Genomic DNA, 25,001 nt, shown 5'->3' on the forward strand with positions numbered 1-25,001 from the left:
GGGTAGAATGGCAGGTTTGCATTCATGCATTCATTCAATCAATTGTCTTTTTAAAATTTATTTAATTAGTGTGTTACAGTTATGCATAATGGTAGAGTTCGTTTTGACATATTCGTAAGTACATATCACAGTTCCTTTCCAAACCCCAGCTCTTCCTCCTTCCTTCCCCATTATCCCCTGGCTCATTCCAATGGTTGTTTCTATTTATTGAACATCTACTTGTCAGGTGCATGATATCCCCAGTTAAAAGCTAGTTCTTTTCTAATTTATCTAGATAATTTTTATAAAATAGTTATGAGAACAAGTGTGATGAAGTAAAGAGTTAGAGACAAAGACAGGGTTTTAAATTTAATCTTGGCCAAATCAGTTTTTTTCTAAATCTTGTTCCCTATTTGTGCAATTAGAATCATAGATACCAACTCTGCCTGACTTTTGTAAGGATTACTGTTCACAAAATAGTAGCTAAAATTTGTTTAAGGGTTTACTTGCCAGACACTGTTCTATGCTGCATCTCTTTCAATTTTGATAAGTATCCTATGAGGGTGTAATCTCACTATAACTATTTGGCTGAGTAAATTGAGACTGAAAAGTTAAGTAGCTGACCAAAGGCTACAGCACAAATGTATAATCATTTATACATTATATGAGTATAATCACTTATACTTTTTGAAAGAAAGAAATCTGTTTTCAGAATCATAATTCATAACCAATAAGCCAACTTTTTCTTAGTGTGATTGTGGAGACCAATTTTTATTTTTAAGGGTGTGGTAACTTGAAGAGCAAAAACTTGTATGTAAGTCATTCTCAGGTTTAGCCTGTAGCATATCTAAAAGGTGGCCTCAGTTATTGCAAAATTGCCTGTTTTTGTATAGAAATAAACTCAATGTTAAACTAGGATCAATTTATGCAGAACTGAAATTTAACAATATTAATTATGTATAAATGCTGGTAACTCCTGCTTAAATATTTACAAATATTACTCATTTTTACTTAACAAAAGCTAGATCTCCAAGTTTCAAGTCTGTAATATTGTATATGCTGTGCTAGCAGAAGCTCTGGCACAGTAAACCCCTGGAATATCTCATATCCAAGTATTTGTCTTAGTAGTGCTCTATATTGGAATTCTTCCCATCTCAATTTACAGTTTATCTATAATCTTATTCCACATTTTTCCCTCAGCCTAGGCAAAATTCACTAAAATTCATTTATAGCAATATTTCAGGATAGCATACCTACTCACATTTTCTGATTTCTACACTCAGGCACCTTTTGTGGATAATTTTACAATTGTTAATATGGCTTTATAAATGTTTGGCATTCTCAACATGTTTGTAAGTTCCTTTTGGACAGTAATTATGCATCCTAAATTTGGGTATTCTGTTATACTCTTTTTTATTCCCAGTACATACGTTAGATATTTAAATACAATGTTTAAAAATTCACAAATTTTAGATTTTATTTTACAGCCCAAACTCTTTGTTTATGTGATAGTCATCTAAAATTTGGACAATCATAAATAGAAAATAATTTAGGGGCCTGTGATATAGAACAGGTAATCTTGGCTTCTTAAATGAGTGGCACATTTCCATTGGATTAGCAAGAACACAAGACCAATATATTTCCCTGAGGGTCTGTGAGATTTCTACTCTAAATAATATAAATGTAAGAGTCACTTTTCTCTTTTAATTAGCATATATTTTTCTTTTTCTGCTTAGTGTGAGAATACCAGATAATTATCATCAAAGATATCAAAGTTTAGGTTTTTCCATAAAATAATGTTCTCATTTTTATTATTGTTCCTTCACTCAGTGTTTTACACTGATTTAGAGAGTCAAGGTTGATCTTGTTTATCCTAGTAACACTCCTTACTCTGAAATCTCCCCTTTTCTGATATTACCATAGCCACTTTAGCTTTCTTTTAATTATTTTTATAAAGCAAAGTATACTTTTCCTCATCCTTTATTGTCTACTCATTTATATTTAAAGTGGGTTTTTTGGAATACTGCATATAGTTGAACCAACTTTTGATCTTATTTCACAATCAAAATTGTATAATAGAATGTTTAAGCCTTTTCATTTTATGTGATTAACATTATAGTTGGTTTCAAACACGTGATCCTGATTATTATTATTTTTTAACTTACAATCTATTCTCCATTTTCTTTTCCCTCTCTTATTGTCTTTTTTCAGTTAATTTTTTTCTTTTTCATATTTTTTATTGGTGCATTTTAGTTGTACATATTGATGGGATCTGTTGTTACATATTCATACATGCACACACGATAACAATATAATTTGGGCAGTATCCCCTCCCTCCCTTCCTTACCTCCTTTTCTCTACTGATCTTTTTGGGTAATTTTAAAGATTGCATTTTATTTATATTATTCATCTTACAAAAGTATATTTTCCTTCCTCCCATGTTAGCATGTATGCTATTTTGTTTACATTTTACCTCTACATTTATTTTAAACCTTCAATACACTTTTGTTACTTTTTCATTAAATAATCCATTATCTTTTGAAAAGACTAAAAATCAGATAAAAGTCTTTTCTCTTCATTCCTATATTTACGATTCCCAATGCTCTTCATCTGTTTATTTAGAACCAGATTTTCATCTGTTGATATTTTTCTCTTCCTAAATGTCTTTTCTGATAATGAATTTTCTCAACTTTAGTATGTCTGAGAAACATAGAATTCTAGGGTGACAGCTTTTTTCCTATCCACTTCTAAAGATGTTGCTTCTTTGTTTCTGGAATACATTGTTCCTGATGAGACTCTGCTGTCATTTTTATTATTGTTCCTTCACTTTGAGTGTCATTTTTTCCAACATCTTTCAAGATTTTTCTCTTTTATCTCTAGTTTTCCATGATTTGATTACCATGTGCTTTGGTGTGGTTTCCTTCCTGTTTCTTCAGTTTAGGGCCCAGGGCATTCTCTGAATCTTGGTTTTATAGTTTTTCTCACGTTTTAGGAAAAACTTCTGCAACATTTCTCTGTCTTCCTTTCTCACTTCTCTAGAACTTCAATTGCATGAATGTTGGGCACCTAGGATGCTCCGCTTGCAGATGTTTTAGTTTTTTCCCCAGTCTGTCTTTCCTCTCTCTGACTTTTTTCCTTCTAATTCATCTGTTGGCCTACTGTATGGTGTTCATTAGCCTTAGTAGTATATTTATTACTTCCTCCCTTCCTTCTGTTCTCTTTATTATTCATTTCTCCTAACTGCTTTAGATGGTTGTTGAGCTAATTAAGTTTGAACTCTTATTTTTCCTCCCTAATATGTAAATTTTACAGTTAATTATTTCACTATAGGACAAGCTTAAACGATATTACATAATTTTTAAAAAGTTAATTAAAATGTATTTATTTGTTTATGATACAGGATAGAATGATCATAATTAAGAATCCTTAGATATTTGAAAACAATTTGCTTTCTGTATTTGGAATGCACTGTTTCCCATTGGACCATTAGATAGGTTGGTTATTTAGGTGGATTCTGTATTTTATTACTCATTTGCTTGTTTTGCCAATTACTGAGACAGCTAAATATTCATTAGAATTGTGAGTTTGTCTTTTTGATTAAATTTTTTAAATATATTTTCAAGCTATGTTATCATATACATAAATACTAATTTGCTTTCCTGGAAAATTTAGTATTTTGGTACTATGAAAGTTTTCTATTTATTTTCATTTAGTTTTTTGCCTTAACTTCTACTTTTTTTTTTTTTTTTGATACTAATGTATCTCCTTCCAAGCCCTTATCCCCCCATACTGAGCATACTGGGGATGTAACCCAGGGACGCATAACCACTGAGCCACATCTTCTGCCCCCACCTTTTTTTTTTTTTTTTTTTTGAGACAGAGTCTCGATAAGTTCCTTAGGGCCTCGGTAATTCACTGAGACTGGCTTTGAACTTGTGATCCTCTTGCCTCAGCCTCCCAAGCAGTGAAATTAATATATCTTTGCCATTTTTATTTAATTAGGGTTTTTGGAATATAGTTTTTGGAGTATATTTTCTTTTATCTCTGTAAAATCAAGTAGTGATATTAATATCTTTGCCTTTTTATTTAATTAGTGTTTTGGAGTATGTTTTTTGGGGGGATACATTTTTGAAATATATATATTTCTTATCCCTGTAAAGTTAACTATTGTGTATCTTGAAAGCAGCATATTATAGGGTCATGTATGTATGTGTTTCTGCCAATCTTTTTCTTTTTTAATTTGAAGCATTCAGACCACTGGTAATTTTTTTATTTTTATAATAGCTTTATAATTATATATAGCAGTTGGGCTTATCCCAACAAACTCATACATGCATGGAATTCAACTTCATGATTTCTCCTTTTCCCTCCTTCCTCCTTTTCCTCTCTGTTCTCTTTCCTCTATTCTACTAGGCTTTCTTTTATGTTTATTTATTTATATTTGATTTGTTCTTTTTACTTATGCATAAAGATGAAATTCCCTGTGGTATATTTATATATTTATATATGCACATAACATGATTTTTAAAAAAATATATATATACATACAGCAATATATATATATATATATATACACACACACACACACACACACACACACACATTGCTATACAAAAAACATCTCTGGAACCTTTCATTGTTTATATCCATTGAACAATTCTCCTTTGCTCCATTTACCCAGCCCCTGGCATCTGCCATTCTACTTTCTATTTCTAAGAATTCAACTTAAAATCTAACTATTTTAGATGCCACATATAACTATATCATGCAATATTTGTATTTTTTGTAACTATGTTTTTATTTTACTTAATATCTTCAAGATTTACCCATGCATGTGGCAAGATTTCCTTCTGTCTTAAGGCTGCATAAAAATTTTCATTGTATGTATACCACATTTTCTTTATCTGTTAATCTGGTCTGGACTTTCAATTTGTTTTCTCCTGTTGGCTATTGTAAATAATACTGCAGTGAATGTGAGTTTGCAAATATCTCTTCAAGACCCTGTTTTCTATTTTTTATATACATCTAGAAGTGGGATTACAGGATCATACGATAATTGTGTTTTTAATCTTTTGAGGAACTTTCATACTGTTTTTCTTCGGGGCTCCATCACTTTACATTTTTGCTATCAGTCGTGCTCGGGGTTTCAATTTCTCCATATCCTGGTCAACACTTGTTATAATTTTATTTACTTTTGATAGTGGTGAGTCTAATGGGTTGTTCTTTGTTGTTGTTGAGTTGTACTTGCTCTTTATATGGTCTAGATATTAACTCCTTATCACATATATTGCTTGTAAGTATTTCCTTCAATTCTACAGGTTACTTTTTCAGTCTATTAATCATTTCCTTTGCTGCACAGAAGGTTTTAAATGGTCATACTCCCATTTGTCTAGTTTTGCTTTGTTGCCTGTGTTTTGATATTTTATCTAAGAAATTATTACCAAATCGAATGTCATGAATATCTCTCTGTATAACATATAACTATTTCTCACAAACTAGAACAATGCCAGGTACACAGGTGACCTTCCAGAGATTTTAAGTGAATAAATTAATTCAACATGTCCATATTTCTGTAACTATAACATCAGAGGTATGAATTAATGAGGATTTGTATCATAATTCTGTGACTTTGAGAATTTATATTCTATAACAGAACAAAAGAATTTAACAGGGGAAATATACATGACTCTGAAAGAATGGGAAAAGATTGGAGAAGAGTTTTGAGAACAAAATTCTTTTTGCTCTGCACTCCACCTTTGTAGGGAGTGAAGCAGCAAACACCAGTCATTCTCGTCTCTAAATCAAACCTGCATCTGTTCCAGTGTGGAGATGACATACCCATAATGCCTTCCTTTGACATTCACTACCCAAGGAACCACTTCCCAAAGGTTTAAGAGAGAGAAATCTTCAGCTGTTTGACCTTACTACATTGTTTTGTTCTCCATCCATCTTTGTCCTGACTCCACTAATTTTGGATGTATATATATATGAATGGTGGAAACAGAGTCAGGATCTGCTCACCAGCCATGTGGGAGGGGCCCTCTTTTCATCATTTGGTACGTGAATATGTGGACAAACTCATAATATCATGTAGTGCCCCAAGCTGGGCAGAAAGCACCTTGAAGAACAAGAGACTTAGGAATGTCTCTCCAAGGGTGTAAGTGATTTGTTAGTTATCTAAAACAAATATCTAAAGGACTTAGTATAGAACTGGTTAATCAAATGACAAATTCAAAAGACAAATAATACATACCCTTATTTCATTATCTTGTTTTCCAGTGTATTTTATTTTTTAAGAAAGAATGCCTTTGTGGATTTTTAACCATGTAGAAGAAGTCATTTCAAACTACATTTGGAAGCTGAGTAAATACAACAATCCCCTGAGCTGGGATGTAGAGGAGGACATTTTACTTCATGAATCAAAGTCAAATGAAAGAGTCTGTAGTGACTCATGGGTGTAACCACATACTTCTGTATAAGTACTGATTTAATAAACCACAATCCTCCAGACATCTTCCTCGTCATTAGTCACAGAAAGAATAGGTAAATATTTAGTACAAAGTACAAACTACTCGAGTTCAGTCTCTCAGAAGCTGCTCCACACTTTGTAGATACATCTCTAATTTTACTTTTGCTTATTTTAGGAGCAGTCTTGTTATGAGTTACTTGAGTTATGATTCTCTAAAGGTTCCTCTCAGACATATATTGTCTAAAAAATAGGTTCTGTTTCTCAGAAGCCAAAACATGATTACAAAGGAAATGTTCTTTAGATGAGAAGATCCTACTCTTCAAATTTTCTATGGGGTGACTGTATTGTTTAAAAGAATTGGTAGTTTATAATTATGGTCTGAAATTAGACTCCCTCTAGACAAACTTTTAGATATTGGACTTCCATAGTTCCCACTAGTTTTTTTTTTTTTTAACCTTAAAGATCTCCTAGGAAGATACTTAGAGACTGAGTCATCTGCCATTGCCTCTTATGAAGGATTTGTATGAATCCAACATATATCTATTAGTTATGATGAATGGTATCTGGTAAGGCTATCATGCCTGATTTCTAGCTTCTCCAACCAGGATATTTAGACTGATATGTAGACTGCTATATCATGGATGTGATAATGTGGGAAGTATGTGATGGGAGGATGTGTGTGGACTGCAGTTGAGTACCAGAAATTATGGGAAGTCAAGGTTCTGCTACTCTCCTTGTCCCTCATGAGAACTAATTTTTCTCATGAGGGTCTCTCCATTTGCCCATAAACTCTCCATCTTTCTCATCCAATTCCAGTTACTCATAATATCTTATTACTTGTACTATAAACATGCATTTGATTTATTGTGATTCTGTCAGATTCTCTATACTAAAATTTCAGAGCTTTACTTCCTATGGCTAACTTGTTTTTCTTTCTTTCTTTTATTTTTATTTATTTATTTATTTATTTATTTATTTATTTTGGTACCAGGGATTGAACTCAGGGTACTTGACCACTGAGCCACATCCCCAGCCCTATTTTGTATTTTATTTAGAGGCAGGGTCTCACTGAGCTGCTTAGCACCTCACAGCTGCCAAGGCTAGCTTTGAACTCGTGATCCCTGCCTCAGCCTCCTGAGCCGCTGGGATGGCTAACTTGTTTTGTTTGAGGTTTCTAGTTCAGATTATTCAGAAAGAAAATCTGATTGGTAATGCTCAATACTTTTTCTTTTTGTTTTGAAACAAATCTTTATCAAGGTACTATTTAAATACTAAATAATATCTAAATTAACTCATTGTAAGTATACAACTGATAATTTTTAGCGAATTTATAGAGTTGTGTAACATCACCATACTCCAGTTTCTGAATATTTCCATCAGAATGAAAAACTCCCTTGAAACTTTTTGCTTTTTGCTTTTCTATATTACATACCACCCTCAGCTGCAGACAATCACTAAATCACTAATTTTTGTTCTTATAAAAATGTCCTTTCACCAATAATTTGGTTTAAAATAGCAACAGACATAATCAGACATTTTTCACCAAAAAAGACATACAAATGGACCAAACATACAGGAAAAGAATGTTTCGTCTCACTAATCATTAAGAAAAGGCAAATAATTAACATATTCATTGTGGAAAATCATATAAAGATTCTTCAAAAAATTAAAACTAGAATTATCATATGATCCAGCAAATGGAAAAAAATTATATATATAATTTATTTAGGTATTTGATTGCTCACCAAAATGCTGTGTACTTTAACAATAGCAATGCAAGATTTGTTTATTAAATTTATTTCTGAATATTTTGTAATTTTTGATGTTATTGTACATGGAATTACTTCCTTAATTTTATTTGGAGTGCCATTGCTAACATACAAGAATATAATTGTAAAATATTTTGAATCCTGTGATACAGTCTTTATCCTTCTAATAGTTTTTTAATGAGAATTCTTTGAATGTTTGAGATAGATAATTTTACAGTCTGTGAACAAAATTGTCTTATTTCTTATTTCACCGGATGGAGCTATCGACTCTATTTAGTCACCCTTTACCCATCTATGTATGTAATATCTAGAACCTCTGGTTACAATGTTGAATAGACATGATAAAAACAATCATCTGTGCTCTGTACCAGATCTTAAGGAGAAAACATTAAGTCTTTTACTCTGGGATCGTGTTTGCTGTGGGCTTTGGTATGTGCCTTTTGTTATGGTTTGGAGATGAGGCATCTCCAAAAAGCTCATGTATAAGACAATGCAGAAATATTCAGAGGTGAAACGATTCGATTTTGAGAGCTGTAAACTAATCAGTGGATTAATAATTTAAGAAGACTACTGTACTGGTTGGTAACTACAAGCCAGTGGGGTTTGACTAGAGGAAGTAGGTCACTGTAGGAATCCCTGTGGGGTTTACATTTTGCATCTGGCTCTCTGGCTCACTGTCCCCCCACCCCTTTTCCTGGCTGCCTTGAGTGAAGCAGCTTTCCTTTGCCACATCCTTCCTCCATGATGCTCTAAATCGTCTTAGGTACAGAGAAATGGAGTTAGCTGACCATGGACTGAATCTCTGAAACTGTGGGCCCAAATAAATATTTCCTCCTCTAAATTGTACTTGCTGGGTATTTTGGTTATAGCAATGAAAAGCTGACTCAGTGAAAAGCTGACTCTTTGTTTAGGAAGTTCCATTTTATTTCTCATTCACTGAGAATTGTTTTATTATGAGTGTCGGTAGATTTCGTCAAGTGCTCTTTTTGCATGTATTAATTCTGCTCATATGGTGTATTAGATGATTTGGTTTTCACATGTATAATCAATCTTGTATTTATGGGATAAATCATTCTTTTTTACATATTTCTGGGTGGTTTTACTGTCACTTTATTAAGGATAACTATATTTGTGTTTATGAAGAGTATTGGTTTGTACTCTATTTTCCTTGTCATTCTTTTCTAGCTTTAGTAGAGGGTAATACTAGCCTCAGAGAATTACATGTGCAGTGTTCCCTCCTTCTCTATTTTCTGAAGAATTTGGAAAGAATTGTCAGTTTTTGAATTCACAAATCAATTCTTCCTGGAATTGTAGTTGACTTAGGGATTTGTTCATGGGAATATTTTTCCCATGAAAAATTTCTATTTTAGTTTTTTTTGGTTGTTGTTTTAAGTCTTTTCAGACTTCTGTGTCTTCTTGAGTCAATTGTAGCAATTCGTTTCTTTCTAAGAATGTTCTTATTTTATCCAATTTGGGGGCTGAGCTCTTCTTTTTGTATTAGGTGATATCATGAGTTACTGCCCAAACTTATATTCATCTTCCCTAGTGCCTACCCATTTGTGGCTAGAGCAGGATAGAGTGTCATTGTAAAAAACAAGGTTGTCAAATAATCATATTATTTGATAGAGACTAGAAGAGAATATATTCGGGGCATGGTTCCTCTGCAGCTGTGGGATAGAAGACATTCTGAGGATAGTCTCATCTAATACAGCAGTTTTGATATTAGCACAAATCTGTATACTTACTTTTATGTTGGGAACTTTGTGTTGTTGAAATAACATTTGAAAGTGGAAGGTTTGTCACTGTTCCTTTTTTACTGATGAATTCACTGCTTGTGACATTCTGGGTTGGGGTTTCTAATTATGCAGAAAAAGAAGAAAATAAAAATCCATCTAGAATACAACAAATCACTAGCTAGTCTTATTAACAGTCACATTAAAATCCAGCTATACCTTGAGAATTAACTACTGAAAGACTTCTGACCAACACTTAGAAATACAGCATTTTAATGTTCACTTCTAGATGATCTAGGTAATTATTTTTAACAAGTGGAGTGATATTAGTCTTCTCTATATGCTTGCTATAGGTCATTTTATCTGGTCATCAACATAATCTTGTAAGTTAAGTAAAATGATAATGATGCAATTACTTATGAGACATAGAAGTAATTTTAACATAGTCACATAACTTGTAATAGGAAAGAGCCAGGACCAGAGTCAAAGCCTATATAAAATAAAAGTTCATAACTATGCTGGAAAGGCGAAGGTAAGGAAGTAGTAGTAGTTAAAAGTGGTATTATGGTTCTAGGAGATGATTTTCAGGTAGGTAGAATATCCTGAGGAGGTAGGATAGGAGGAAGCAGATAGAATATACTTTTAATTATACTAACTTACTTTTCTTTTTCTTTTTTTTTAAAGAGAGAGGTAGAGAGAGGTAGAGAGAGACAGAGAATTTTTAATATTTATTTTTTAGTTATCGGCGGGCACAACATCTTTGTTTGTATGTGGTGCTGAGAATCGAACCCGGGTCGCAGGCATGCCAGGCGAGCGCGCTACCGCTTGAGCCACATCCCCAGCCCAACTAACTTACTTTTCTGAAAAAAAAAAAGAATAGTTAACAAAAAGAAAAGATAAAATTGAGACTTCCAAAAAGGAATAAATTAAAACAGTATTTGTATAAATATCATAAAAAATGATTTAAGCTCTTCACTCCTCAAAATCTAGAATAGGGAACAAGGAGACAGTAAAGAAAACACAAACATGCCAATTAGTAAATATTTAACTAGATACAATGTTAGGACATGGAAAAAAAAAAGCAGTTTAGTATGATCCTATCATAGAGTAGGATGGAGCATGAACTGGTAGTTTCTTCCAGAAGTGCCAGCTTCTACTCTAGGGTAAAAAGCATCTACAAAATCATGCAAAATATTGGTGCCATTGAGAGAATCATTCTGGAGAAATACAAATTTTCAAGACTTCATAAATATTAGATAAATATGTATTTAGATAAAAACACTTCAGGAGTCGATATGCAAATAAAACTAAAATAAATTCAAACAAAAAAACTACAGTGTTAGCATATGAGAAAAACTTCAGAGATATCTTGAAGTATAAAATTGAGAAATAAATACTTGATCAAGTAGTGGCTGGTTTAGATGTAGCAGCAGGGCTGAAATTGATGTTTATAATAGCACAGACGAGGGAAAGGTCACCCAAGGTGCAGAAACTCAACACTTGAGAATGTGGGCACATATGTGGGTAAAGATTTTGCTTCCTACTGGAACTCCTACATATGCTTGGGAACCATTAAATAGAAGTTCCTCTTCAGAATTTTTTAGGTAAGAATTCTTCAATTTAGCTAAAATATAAATATTTGAAAGCTATCCTGTAGTATAAAGAATTACATAGTAAGAGGACAGTGCAATTCTCACCACCTCCACCTCTCCTCATGCAGTACTTGGGCTTGCACCAGACTGGTCAGAGGACAAGTGTTTTGGGCTCCTCACCACAACTGGGTCTGCTGCCAGAAATCAGCACCAATGTCTGATGAAGCATTCATTGCACAATAGCTGCTACCATTCCCATTATAGGAGTTGCCAAACAGTGAGTTCCACACACCCACTGCTGTTAGCACTACATCTGCCTGAACTTCCCACTCTGGAAGGGCCCTCAGGTCACTGTGACTTTGTGACTCAACCATGGTATGTACTGGGCCCAAAGTCATTGATCACAGCCAAAAAAACTGCAGGGAGTCTATACTGTGGTGCCCACCTAGAAACAAAGCATACATTTCACTATAATATAACTCACCAAGATATATCATAATGAAACCACTTATTAAGATATTCACCTCATAAAAATGGTAGAAATAACTAACGGATCCATCAAATACATAAATATCAATGTAGGAGCACAAAAAATATGGAAAAAACAAGGTAACATTCCTCAAAAGTTACACATTAACTCTAGCAACAGATTTCAAAGAAATAGATAAAATGATGGATAAATGTTTTAAAAGAATGATTATAAAAATCAATGGGAACCAAGAGAATATAGATAAAAATTGAAGTTAGGATTCCTGGGCCTAGTCACGTACACAGGAAGGAGAAAGATAATGGGGAGGTGGGGAGGCAGGAGAACAAAGGAATGAACCCCAGGACATATAAAAATGGCAGAACACCTCACTTCTCTGGATACCAGGATACCATCTATGGCCCCCTTCTCCCTCTTGGGAGAAGTCTATGTTACCCCTTTTTAAATAAACCCTGCTTCATATGCAAAAAAAAAAAAAAAAAAAAACAGAGAAGGATATAACAACAAGAATAAAAAAATTATAGATCAATATTCCTGATGAAACTAGGTGCAAAAATTCTGAATAAAATACTTGTAAATTAAATTCAACAGCACATCAAAAGGATAATTCAGGGGCTGGGGTTGTGGCTCAGTGGTAGTGCATTTGTCTGGCATGTGTGAGGCACTGGGTTCAATCCTCAGTACCACATATAAACAAACGAACAAACAAACAAACAAATAAATAAAAGGTATTGTGTCCATCTACAACTAAAAATGAATAAATAAATCAATAAATAAAAATTCACAAGGATCCAGTTGGTTTCATCCTAAAAATGCAATGATAGTTTGAGATATGCAAATCAATAAATGTAATACATTACATCAAAGCATGAAAAATAGTCATATGATCATCTCAATCGATGAGGAAAAGGCATTGAATATAATTCACCATCCCTTTGTGACAAAAGCCATGAACAAATTAGATATAGAAGGATCATAGCTCAACAAAATACTGACTATATTTGATTAACTCACAAGCAACATCATACCAAATGGGGAAAAATTGAAATAATTTCCTCTAAGATGAAGAACAAGACAAGAGTATCCATTTTCACAGCTTTTACTTTTACTTGATATAGTACCAGAAGTTTTAACCAGAGGAATTAGGCAAGAAAAATAAATAAAAAGCATAAAAAATATAAAGTGAGAAAGTCAAATTGTCCCTGTTTGCAGATTCTAAATATAGAAAACTTAAAGTTTCTATGAAGAAGGCAATGATCTGAATAGACATTCCCCAAAAGAAGAAATAAAAATTATCAACAAATATATGAAAAAAATGCTCAATGTCATTAGCCACTGAGGAAATGCAAAACTACTATCAGACACCATCTCACCCAGTTAGAATGGCTTATATATAAATGATATATGACTATATATATATATATATAATATCACATATCTCATACATATGAGATATATATATATATATATATATATATATATATATATACATATGATTCATACATATATATCCATCCCCAAATAGATGTGTGTGTATATTTATATATATAAAATTTTATGTATATATACATATAAAATTAGCCATTGGGATGGCTAATACATACACACACACACACACACACACACACACACATCCCCAAACCCAACAAAAAATGCTGTCAAGAATGTGAAGACTGGGCTGGGGATATCGCTCAGTTGGTAGAGTGGTTGCCTTGCATGTACAAGGCCCTGGGTTCAATCCCCAGCACCACAAGAAAACAAAAAGAACATGAGGGACTAAAAGAACTCTTATAGAAAGAACTCTTATTCACTGATGATAGGAATGCTAATTGGTACAGCCATTATGGAAGTATGGAAGTTCTTTAAAAAACTAAAATATAGGTCTATTATCTGATCCAGCTATCCCACTTCTAGGTACATATTCATAAGAAATTAAATAAACATACCATAGATACCTGTATGCCCCATTTTAATTGTAACACTATACATAATAGCTAAGGTTTGAAATCAGCTTATGTGCCTATCAATAGATGAAGGGAAAAGTACCTTCTCTTCATATCTGTCTCTTTTACACTTATCATTTATTTGTGGCTTAAAATTTTTTAAATTCATTTCTCTAACTTTTTAAAATATATAGTACCTCATTGTTAGCTAGCACCACTCTATTGTACAAAAGCATACCAGAACTTATGAATTCTATCCAATTATAACTTAAAACTCTTTGATCAATTCCCCCAACTCATTCTTCCCTACTTTCCCCAACCTTTGATAAACACCATTCTAATCTCAACTTCTATGAGAACAACTTTTTTATATTCCACATATGAGTATAATCACATGGTACTTGTCTTTCTGTGCCTGACTTATTTCACTTAACATAATTATCTCTAGTTCCATCCATGTTGTCATAAATGACAGGATTTCATTATTTTTATTGGTTAAATACTATTCCATTGTGCACACATACAACCCTTTTAATTATTCATTCACAGTGGATGAACACTTTGGTGGTTTACATTCTTTGGCTATTGTGAATAGTGCTTCAGTAGGCGTGTAGATGCCTTCAATAGACAATTACATTTCCTTTGGATAAATATACAGTAGCAAGACTGCTGAATCATAAGGCAGTTCTATTTTTAATTTTCTATAGTGTTTTCCATAGCTGCTGTGCTATTTTACATTTCCCCTGCATTTATAAGAGTTCCTTTTTTCACCCTACATACTTACCAGCATTTATTTTAGTTTATTTTTCTGACAATAGCCATTGTTACTGAGGTAAAGTAATCTTTCATTGTGGTTTCAACTTGTATTATAATCTATAAGATAATTTTAACATCAAGACAATATTGGCCTTATTTTTTAAAACTTATGGTTTTGAAACTCATGTACCTTTAAATCTTAGATTTTGGATTAGCTGGGATACATGAACTATAAAGCATAATGAATTTTTAGCTATATTTGAACTGGAATAAGGAAAATTTAATAGAAGAGATTCTTGAAAGAGTCATATTAAGTGCAAGAAGAAACCTTGATTTCAACCATACCCTTAAAGGAAACCAATTCTTGGGGCTCAGCTGCAGATGAGTGTGAGGGAGAAGGGTTGGTATATAATTATCTTGTAATTACTAATGTGTGATTAAATTTGTATATTTTTAGAAACTATAAGACATGGTGACATGGATTATATTAGGAATTTAATGTGTGGTCATAACAGATTGACTTGAATGTCCTATGAACTTTAATTACACAGGAAGGAAGATTAGTAGATTTATTACTTTGGAACTGTATGTTTTTAATTACAGTACTTTATTGAATGCCACAACAAGAAAAATTTTGATGCTTATTAGATAAGGGGTAAGAGACTTTTTGACAAAGTTAGAATTTACTAAAACATGCTATAGAATAGGGAGTAAGTTAATTTTTGACAAAGCTAGTATTTATTAAAATATATGCTACAGAATATAGTATTGTGGTGTAATATTTGCTTTTATGTTTTTTAAAGTACTTAGAAATTTAATCAAGAATGTGATTAACTTTGTGCTTTGATTATATATAAAAATTGATGGAAGAAAGTGAACAAGACACATAAAATGGAAAGATACTCCATGCTAATGAATTAGAATAATTAACATTGTTAAAATATTCATACTATCCAATTGGAATCAGTGCATTCCTACTAAAATCCCAAAGATATTCATCAAAGAATTAGAAAAAAATCCTAAAATTTGTGTGGAAGCACAAAATACACTAAATAACATGAGTAATTCTAAGAAAGAAAAACAAAGCTGGAAGAATCACACTTCCTGATTTTAAATTATATTTCAAAACTATAGTAGCCAAAGCAGCAGGGTATTGGCATAAAAAATGCAAACATAGACCAGTAGAACATAATAGAGACCCCAAATAAATGCAAACACACAATTTAAATTAACTAATTTTTTGGATGTTAACTAATTTTTGACAAGTACACTAAGTGGTCACAGTGGGAAAATAGTCTCTTCAATAATTGATGTTGAGAAAACCAGATTTCCACATGCAAAAGAATTAAAGCAGACCCACTATACATAAAAATAATCTCAAAATGAATAAAAGACTAAAACTTCTACAAAAGAGCTTTGGGAAAAGCTCCATGTTGGCTGTGGCAATAATAATTTGGATATCACACCAAAAACTTAGGCTGTAAAAGCAAAAATAAACCATGAAACTACATCAAACTAACATGTTCCTGAAGAGTAATGGAAACAATCATCAAAACTAGATGGAAACCTGCTATTTGGGAAAAAAAATTGCAATTGGATATCTGATAATATCTAGTACTTATATAAGCTCATGCAACTACACAGCAGAAAAACATCTCAGATTAGAAAATGGCTAACGGACATAAATGAATATTCTTTAAAAGAAGACTTATGGATAGCCAATAGACACATGAAAAGGTGCTCATCATCATTAATCATCAGGGAAATGCTATGTAAAAAACACTAGAAGATGTCAGCTCACATGCATTAGGATGGTTATTATCAAAAAGTCAAAGAGATGTTGGTGTGAGGATGTGGAGAAAAGTGAACACTTGTATACTATTGGGCATGTAGACTGTGCAGTCTTTATAGGAAACTGTCTGGAGGTTTCTAAATAAATTAAAAATAAGACTAGGGTTGAAACTCAGTGATACAATGCTTGTCTAACAGCTGCCAAACCTTGGGTTCAGTCTTCATTACTGCAAGATAACATACCCAAAAGAAATGAAATAATCAATTTGTACATCTATATACTCTTGCATTCAATAAAGCATTATTCATAATAACCAAACATAAGCAATCCAAGTTTCCATCTATGGAAGAATGGACAAATAAACTGGTATATATATATATATATATACATATATATATATATATATGTATACATATATATATATATATATACACATAAACAATGAAAAATCCACTTTAGTGCTTAAAAAGGACATGGTTGAATATGAAGGGCATTGAGCTAAATGAAATAAGCCAGACAAATACCACATAATCTCACTTCCATGTAAAATCTTTAAAAACACATCAAATACATAGAGAATAAAACAATAGTTACAAGGGTGAGATGAGGAATAGGGAGATGTAAATCAGAGCATACAAAATTGCAGATATATAGCGATCTAATGTACACCATTAAGTAAAAGTAAATCAAACTACAGTTAATAAAGTTGCATTGAATTAGGGATTTCTGTTAAATGAGTAGTTTTTACCCATTTTTCCTGTGACTAAATGGATATGTTAATTTGCTTCACTATAGATAGTAATCATTTTATTCTACATTTCATATAATACCATGTTGGTTGTGTTAAGTATACACAATATTTTTAAAAGTTGTTTGCATAGTCAAATTGATTTAGGGATTTATAAATTAAAAAATTTAATGGATTTTGTTATTTAGGACAGCTATTTCTTTAAGATATATGATATTGGGCAAGTACTAAGTAGTAAAATAATTGCCCAAGTTATCTTTATTTTCTTTTTAAAATTTGGTTCTTTTTGGTTTTATATGACAGCAGAGTCTATTTAGACATCATTATGGAATATATCTTGTTCTAATGCAGACCCAGTACCTCAGTACCTCTATTTTCAAAGACAGTTTACAGAGAGTGCTCCATATAAATTCTGTACTCATGAAAAGGTGGAATAAACATAATCAATGTCTTGTTTCATTTCAGTAATTTCTGGGATAATATTAAAGAGCCCCTCATAGTAAGACTGCAAGGATCCTAAATGCCTATACCAATGGCCCCAAGAAGATGCTTCTAAGCATTGGCAAAGACTTGAGGATTTTGCTCAGATTCTTATGATCTTTCTCCTTGGGTTGAAATATTCCAGATTGTAAATAAATTTCAATGTTAAGTCCAAAGGGGGTGTGGGATGATGCAAAGCAATGCAAAGCAATGCCCTAACCATCTAAAAAGAACTTAAATGTCATTTCTTCCAGTATGTTGCTTCTAGGGAAGAGGAACCATGCTATAATAGAGTCCCAAGGATTTTGAAAAGAACAAAAGAATAGTAATAGAAGAATGTAAGGTGGGTAGGATTTGAACCTTTAATTGGAGAGAAAAAAAGGAGAAAGAGCTTTATTTCTATGTAAGTTTTGTATTTCCTTTTTATTTTTATATTACTTAGATGTTGGATAAGGGAGTCATTAAGGACCCCTGAACTGCATGTGTAGCAATGGTGTCACTCTTGCAAGACCCAAAAGATGCTAGTACCTCATGGAGCAGATCTCTAAGAACTTCCTATTGTTTAGGGCTAGGCTGATTGTGCAATTAGATTTAAAACAGATTTATCCATTTTCTAACTCTGTTCAGCAGCATAGGTTCTTACAGAACTTTGGGACAGATCTCAGGCCAGGAATAAAGTTATACCTGAATAGAGTGGCCCCCTGTTTATAAACCCCAGAAATCAAATGAGTTGGAATAGTTTGGCGGCCTTAGAGGGATTTAGAATGTGAGATATTTTCAAAAAATCCCTCTGCTCTTCCTTAGAGACTTCATCCCCACATAGATGTTGACTTATCTCTTCCTTAAAGTCTATTTTAATAGTGTTTCTTGGAGTCAGATCAAATATTAGTAGGTTTTTCCCCTTATTTTTCAGGTACCTTGATCCTGTTTACCCACAAGTTCTTACATAGGGATAACCAGTAGTGCTTCTGGGGACTTGTAAAGCTTCTGCAATGTTTCTTTTGAAAAGTGTAGTTTCTCATTGGTTACCAATGAGTTTACACTCAGGTCAGGTGGTGGTTGAAAAAGAGTGCTTTGTTTTCTAGTTGTATAATGCACATTCATTTCTTGTTTTACTCTGAGTAGAATTTAAATATATTTTATTCTGATAATTTTAATTGTATTTATGAATCCCTGTTTATCTCAGGTTCAGTGGGGAAGTTGTAAGAGCTACGTTGGTAGAAAAAGAGAAAAATGGTTAGAAGTACACCTTGCCACTTCAAATACTCCCACACTGCTTTGCCCAAAGCAGTTCAACTTTTGTTTGAAATATTGGCATTTTAAATAAGATTTTATGTAGAACTGTTTATGCTGATTAAAAAACTTGGACAGTAGTAACTTGATTTAATAGTGAGTATTCTAAAATGGTAACCTTGCCCATCCACACACAAAGTAAGATGAAGAAAATTACAAGCTCTTCCAAACTTGGTAGAGGGAATACCTTCTTATTCATTCTAGGAGGCTAGTATTACCCTGCTATCAAAACCAAAGAATCACAAGAAAATTACAAAGAAAAGAAAATTCATATCTGTTATGAATATAGAACACAAAAAATCTTTAAGAAAATGATACTAATCTAGCATTATGTGAAAAGAATTATATACTATGATCACCATGAGGAATGCAAGGTTGGTTCAACATACAAAAAGCAATATTTTATGCCATGATAGCAAAATATAGAATCAGAATCACCTTATAATTTCAATATACTGAAACCTCAATATACCTAGAAAAGGCATTTTAAAAAACTGATATGTTTTCATAATAAAACACTCAATAAACTAGTAATTGGAGATAACTTCCTCATCCTAATAAAGGATGTCTATGAAAAACCCTTAACCACCACCATATTTATTGGTGTAATGCTGACAACTTTCTTTCCCTTAAAATTAGGAAAAAGACAGATATCTGCTTTAACTATTTCTATTGAACATCAAACTGTAGGTTCCAGTCAGCACAAGTAGGCAATTAAATAAAAAAAAACCACTTCCACTGTCAAGAAATAAAACTACATAATATTATCAGATGACATCATATTGTATCATACAGAAAATCATAAGGAATACACATGTGCACAAGCACATCCCCTGACACAAACTGGAAACAAATAAGTTCAACAAAGTATCAAAACGCATAGACTTACCTATTTGTATATAGTAGTTAAGAAAAATCCAAAATTAAGCAAAATAATTTACACAAGCAAAACATTGACTAAAATATAAGGAATAAGTTGAACAAAAGAAGTTCAAATCTTTTCTCTAAGAACTACAAATATCATTGAAAGAAAGACTTAGAGAAATGAAAAGCCATTCCATGCTCATAGATTTGAAGACGGCACACTCTTGTCAGTATACTAGAATCCATTGAATTTTATACTTTGAAAAGGTGCAGTTATGTGAATTATATATACATATGTGTGTATATATATACATATGTGTGTATATATATATTTAAAAAAATGGAGGAAAAATTAATCATTACTCACCTTCATTTTTAACTGGTGTTGATGAAGCAACAGTTGCTGGCACCGGAGATGTATTTAATGATTCATTGTTGTTTGCTCCTAGTTTGATAAGGTAGATGACATTATTATTAATCACAATCTCATTTCACCTGTCAAGCCATAAGTAAAAGTAAATCAAATTTGGAGGTAAACTGGAATAGGGTAAGCCTTTGTCTACCTTTAATTTTTCCATTTTCCATCTCCTTTTGTCCAAAGAGGATTGTTAAGTATTGAATGCTTGAGAGGTCTGATTTTATACATACACACACACACACACACACACACACACACACATGCACATGCACACCTTGCATGACAGATCCAAACAGCAAATTTCCTTGACAGGTTTTTTCTTTGGTATCACTAAATATGTAAAAATATATTGCAAGAACTATAAAATCTAGTAATTTAAAATCATTTTATTTTTCTCTGTGGGGAAAAAAATGACTTGGCCAACAGAATCTGGGAATATTATGATTTGTTTTTCAGAATTACATTCCATTTTGTTAATTTAGTTATGTTAATGAAAATTCCAAATGAGCATAGATATAAAGTAACTTGCAAGCTCCTGTAATTAATTTGTTCATGATGTTCTTTGAATACCTGTTCTGTGCTAGGCCCCCTCCTAGACTCTTGGGGGTATGATATTCAACTCTTAGTATCTTTTTTTAATACCTTTATTTTATTTATTTATTTTTACGTGGTGCTGAGGATCAAACCCAGTGCCTCACATGAGCTCTACTGAGCCACAACCCCAGCCCTCTTACTATCTTTTTAATCTAAATAATATCAAAATAATTCCTAGCATTTAGTAATGTTATTTCAAATAAAGGGGTACACTGAGGACATGAGTGTCGGCAAATATGCAGACTTGCCTTAAGCAGTTAACTTCTCAGTGTGGTACACACTGTAGTAACAGTCTCTTCTTCCTTAATGCCCTTTTGTAGTTAGAGCACTGGTTCCGTATGCACCATATCAGCTACAATCCTGGTTCTTATATTTTTATCAATGCCATATTTGGAGGAAGAACGGAAGTACTGCACAGTTAATCTAATGCTTTGAAATCCTAGTCCAGCAGGGAGTTTCAAAGGTAAATTGACTAGAGGATACCAAGGAAGATAAAAATTGTGGAGGATTGCCGTGGACAAACTTTGAGGCAGATGGGGGAGGCTTGGTCCACTGTTCACTCCTCTGTTCTAGTGGTTATTAGGGAGTACAGATTATTTGAGCAATGGAAATCACAGGCAGATTTGTGAATTATATTGGAAAGTGGAGAGCACCTAAGTATTTAGGACCTTCTAAAAATCTTGGAATCTTATGTGGTTGTAGTTTAAGAAAAGAAGCCAACAAAGGAAACCTTATTCCTAAAAGCTATGTTTGAGATTTTGCATGGCCCATTCATGTGATGTCAGCATCTTCAAAAGAAGGTGTAACTATGTAAATAAAGTGTCCTCACTAGCCACACCTGGACTTTGTTTTCATTTCATCCCTACTCTTGGGTTTTCTGGTACCAACAGCAGGAAGAATCAAATTTTTAAAATTACCTTTCTATTGTCTTTTACTAATACAGTAGGACACACATAATGATAATAATGAATATAAATAAACTGTGTCAACAGGGATCCTGTGATTATGTTGCTGATCATTATATATAATCAGTATAACAATATTTATAGTATAAACACAAGTTACTTTTCCAGCTTTATTGAGGTACAGTTAAGAAATAAAAATCATACATATTTAAAATGTATAATGTGATGTTTTATATGTATACATGCTCTGTAAAATTATTACCACAATAAAGCTAACTAACATATCGATCACTTCATAAACTTAGCTTTTTGTGTGTGTGTTTGGTGAGAACAGTGAAACTTAGTTATTGCTAATTTATGAATATAAGTGAACATTTTACATATATGTTATAGTGAAATTCTCCCTATGTGCTACATCTGCTAAAATTCTGATGTATAAATGCAGATTATGATTGTAAGTAAAATGTTACAGTAACTTAATTGTTATGGTTTAGATCAGGTATCCCCCTAAAGCTCATTGTGTAAGACAATGCAAGAAATTCAGAGACAAAATGATTGAGTTGTAAGAGGTTTAACCTAATCAGTGCATGTTATTTCTTGGTAAGGATTAATTTTGTAGTAACCATAGGCGGATAGGGTGTGACTGAAGGACATAGGTCCCTGGGGTTTATATGCCTTAGGGTCTATATTTTTGTCCTGGCTGAGCAGAATTCTCTTTCTACTTCCTGTTACCATGCTCCTAGCTGCTTTCCTCTGCCAAACACTTCCACCATAATGTTCTGCCTCACTTCAGGCCCCAGGAATGGAGTCAGCCATCTGTGGACTGAGACCTCTGAAACCATGAGCCCTTAAATCAACTTTTCCTCCTCTAAAATTGTTCCTGTCGGGTCTTTTGGTCCCAGCCACAAAAAAGCTGCCTAAAACACTAAAGATAACTGATTTCTTTTAACTTTATGTTCAAAGTAATGATTAAAGTACTTTCAGGAAGTTAATCAGAGAAATAGACTGAAGTTAATATAAATATTGAGCAAGTACTGTAACCATATATTTTTAGGGACATTATGTTATTTTAAGTCAATGGTGTTTAGATTAAGTCATTAGAATCTCATAAATCTACTTGTAAACTTGTTTTGTAAACTAACATTTATAGCATTTCCCAAAATAACCTTTGAGAACTGGGTTAAATTCAGCTCAGGTCACAAGTACTTCAATAAAATATCGAATTTGTAAACATTTATATTTTGTGAAGATAAACTTACAGTAAAATGTCAACTTTACCACTTTAAAATTCCGTGAAGAGGAGAAAGCAGAGAATCATGTATAAAAATATCTCAAGTAGTTCATTTTCAAATAAAACTAACAATAGAAAGAATGGATAAAAGGAGAAAGAATATGGGGGGAAAATGAGGTCCCCAAACCCATTGTAATCCCAACTATTTTTAAAAAATACTTTTTAAAAACAAACCCATTGTAATCCCAACTATTCATACAAGAAAAATGCTTTTTAAGTCTGTTCCTTAGTGTTTGATGTATTTCTTTTCTACACAGAGGAAATACCACTTAAACATCACCACACCCAACACTTTATATAAAATAGATGGCCCCAAATTACTTCTCTAGTGACCTTAAATTTGAGTGCCCATTTAGAATCAGAAATGTCTAGCATCAGTGCTGAGAAATTTTTATTCCTGCAATATCATTCAACTTGTTAAAAATATTTGAATACTAAAAGTTTTTAAAACAATCTAACAGTCACAGTTTAGGGACAAAATTTCAAACCTGTTTTTGTACACTAGGAATTCACTTTATGGTGGTGATATGCAGTGTCTGCCAAATTCTGTTTTTTAACTCTGGCCATTTGGTCTTTGCATAAAATATGCATTGTACTCCATATACATCTAGGAAGAAGTCAAGTCCCAGCTCTTTAATTGGATCGTCTCTGAAAGCAAAACCTGCTTCCGGCAAAGCTCTATCAATCAGTTATGACACTGTGACTATTTGGCTATAAGAAAAATTCTCCTCTAAGTTTCACTTTTTTAAAAAACTTTTCTGATGTTAGATTTTTTTTGTCATTGACCAGAGAAAGAATATTTATGTGCTGTAGATAAACATAAGTACTATTAGTACTTTTAATTTTAAACAAAGAAAATCTGATTGAGAAGCTTAAAAAATGAAAATAAAACAGCTTTGGCATGTTTTTTATATATATATATTTATATACATAAATATATATATTTCTATTTATATACATAAGTATATATATGGCATATATATCATATATAAATATATATAATATATACTTATATATATTTTTTTGGAAATAATTTGTTGTAGCTAAGAGTACCATGTTGGCCATGAGGAAGGAGAATAAGGAAATGCTTTACCATAGGTACAACTTTGGGGTATTATTATGTGTTTTTAAAATGGTTATTTTGAAAGATAGGAAAATGTATAAAACTCCTTGAAATTTAACCCCTTTATCAACCTGAAATTGGAAGCCAAATATACTGACACACTGCTTAGAACATGAAGATTTAAGGAAAATTCTTCATTACTGTGTATTAATTGCACAACGTTTAAGAGCATGGGCTACATCCACTATGTATAGTTCAGCTCACCTCTACCTTCAATTCACAGACAGTGATCAAGCAGTCCAGAGCCAAACGGTTCCTTTCTGGCTTTCTTCTCCAGTGTTGGTCCCCTGTCCTCTTCTAAGCACCACGTTTCCCCTGTCCTCTTCTAAGCACCACGTTTCCCCTCTCCCCATGCTGTCTGATGGCTCCACTCAGCCCTACCACCAGGCCAGACTTTGTTTCTCCTACTGGGTCCCACCAGTTGTGGGCCCTAGCTGCCCTCTCCTGCTTCCTTTCCCTTCCTCCTCTCTCTCTCAGCTGGTCTCACTAGTGATCCCAGGATGGAGCTACTTTCCTCCCTTCAGCTCTTTTTCACTGGTGCAGAAAAATTCATGTTACCAGATTATAACCATTAAAACTTCTCTAATTGGGTATTAGGTGATCTAAAGTCTAATTGTTAATTTGGGGGATTGATAAAGGCATTGTCACTTGGAATCAAATTGTTCATTTTTTTTTTTTTTGAGATTTAGTGTGTTAAAGGAACTATGGCAAGAAGTCTGGATTCCCTTCAAATACTTTAGTAATCAAATTAAATAATGGAAAGAA

At 32.8% G+C, this 25,001-nt stretch overlaps 1 protein-coding gene across 1 annotated transcript in view; it reads right to left on the minus strand.

Annotated features, from left to right (window-relative positions):
• Positions 1-25,001, minus strand: part of Emcn (endomucin) — a 105,888-nt gene that overhangs the window by 43,419 nt on the left and 37,468 nt on the right. Inside the window, exons 3-4 of the mRNA XM_026398132.2 lie at positions 20,273-20,350; positions 9,963-10,073 (exon numbers count right to left, since the gene is read on the minus strand). Coding sequence (XP_026253917.2) covers positions 9,963-10,073; positions 20,273-20,350 — 189 coding nt within the window. The remainder of the gene's footprint in view (positions 1-9,962; positions 10,074-20,272; positions 20,351-25,001) is intronic.

The sequence above is a fragment of the Urocitellus parryii genome, chromosome 10, assembly GCF_045843805.1.
Source record: "Urocitellus parryii isolate mUroPar1 chromosome 10, mUroPar1.hap1, whole genome shotgun sequence".
NCBI lineage: Eukaryota > Metazoa > Chordata > Mammalia > Rodentia > Sciuridae > Urocitellus > Urocitellus parryii.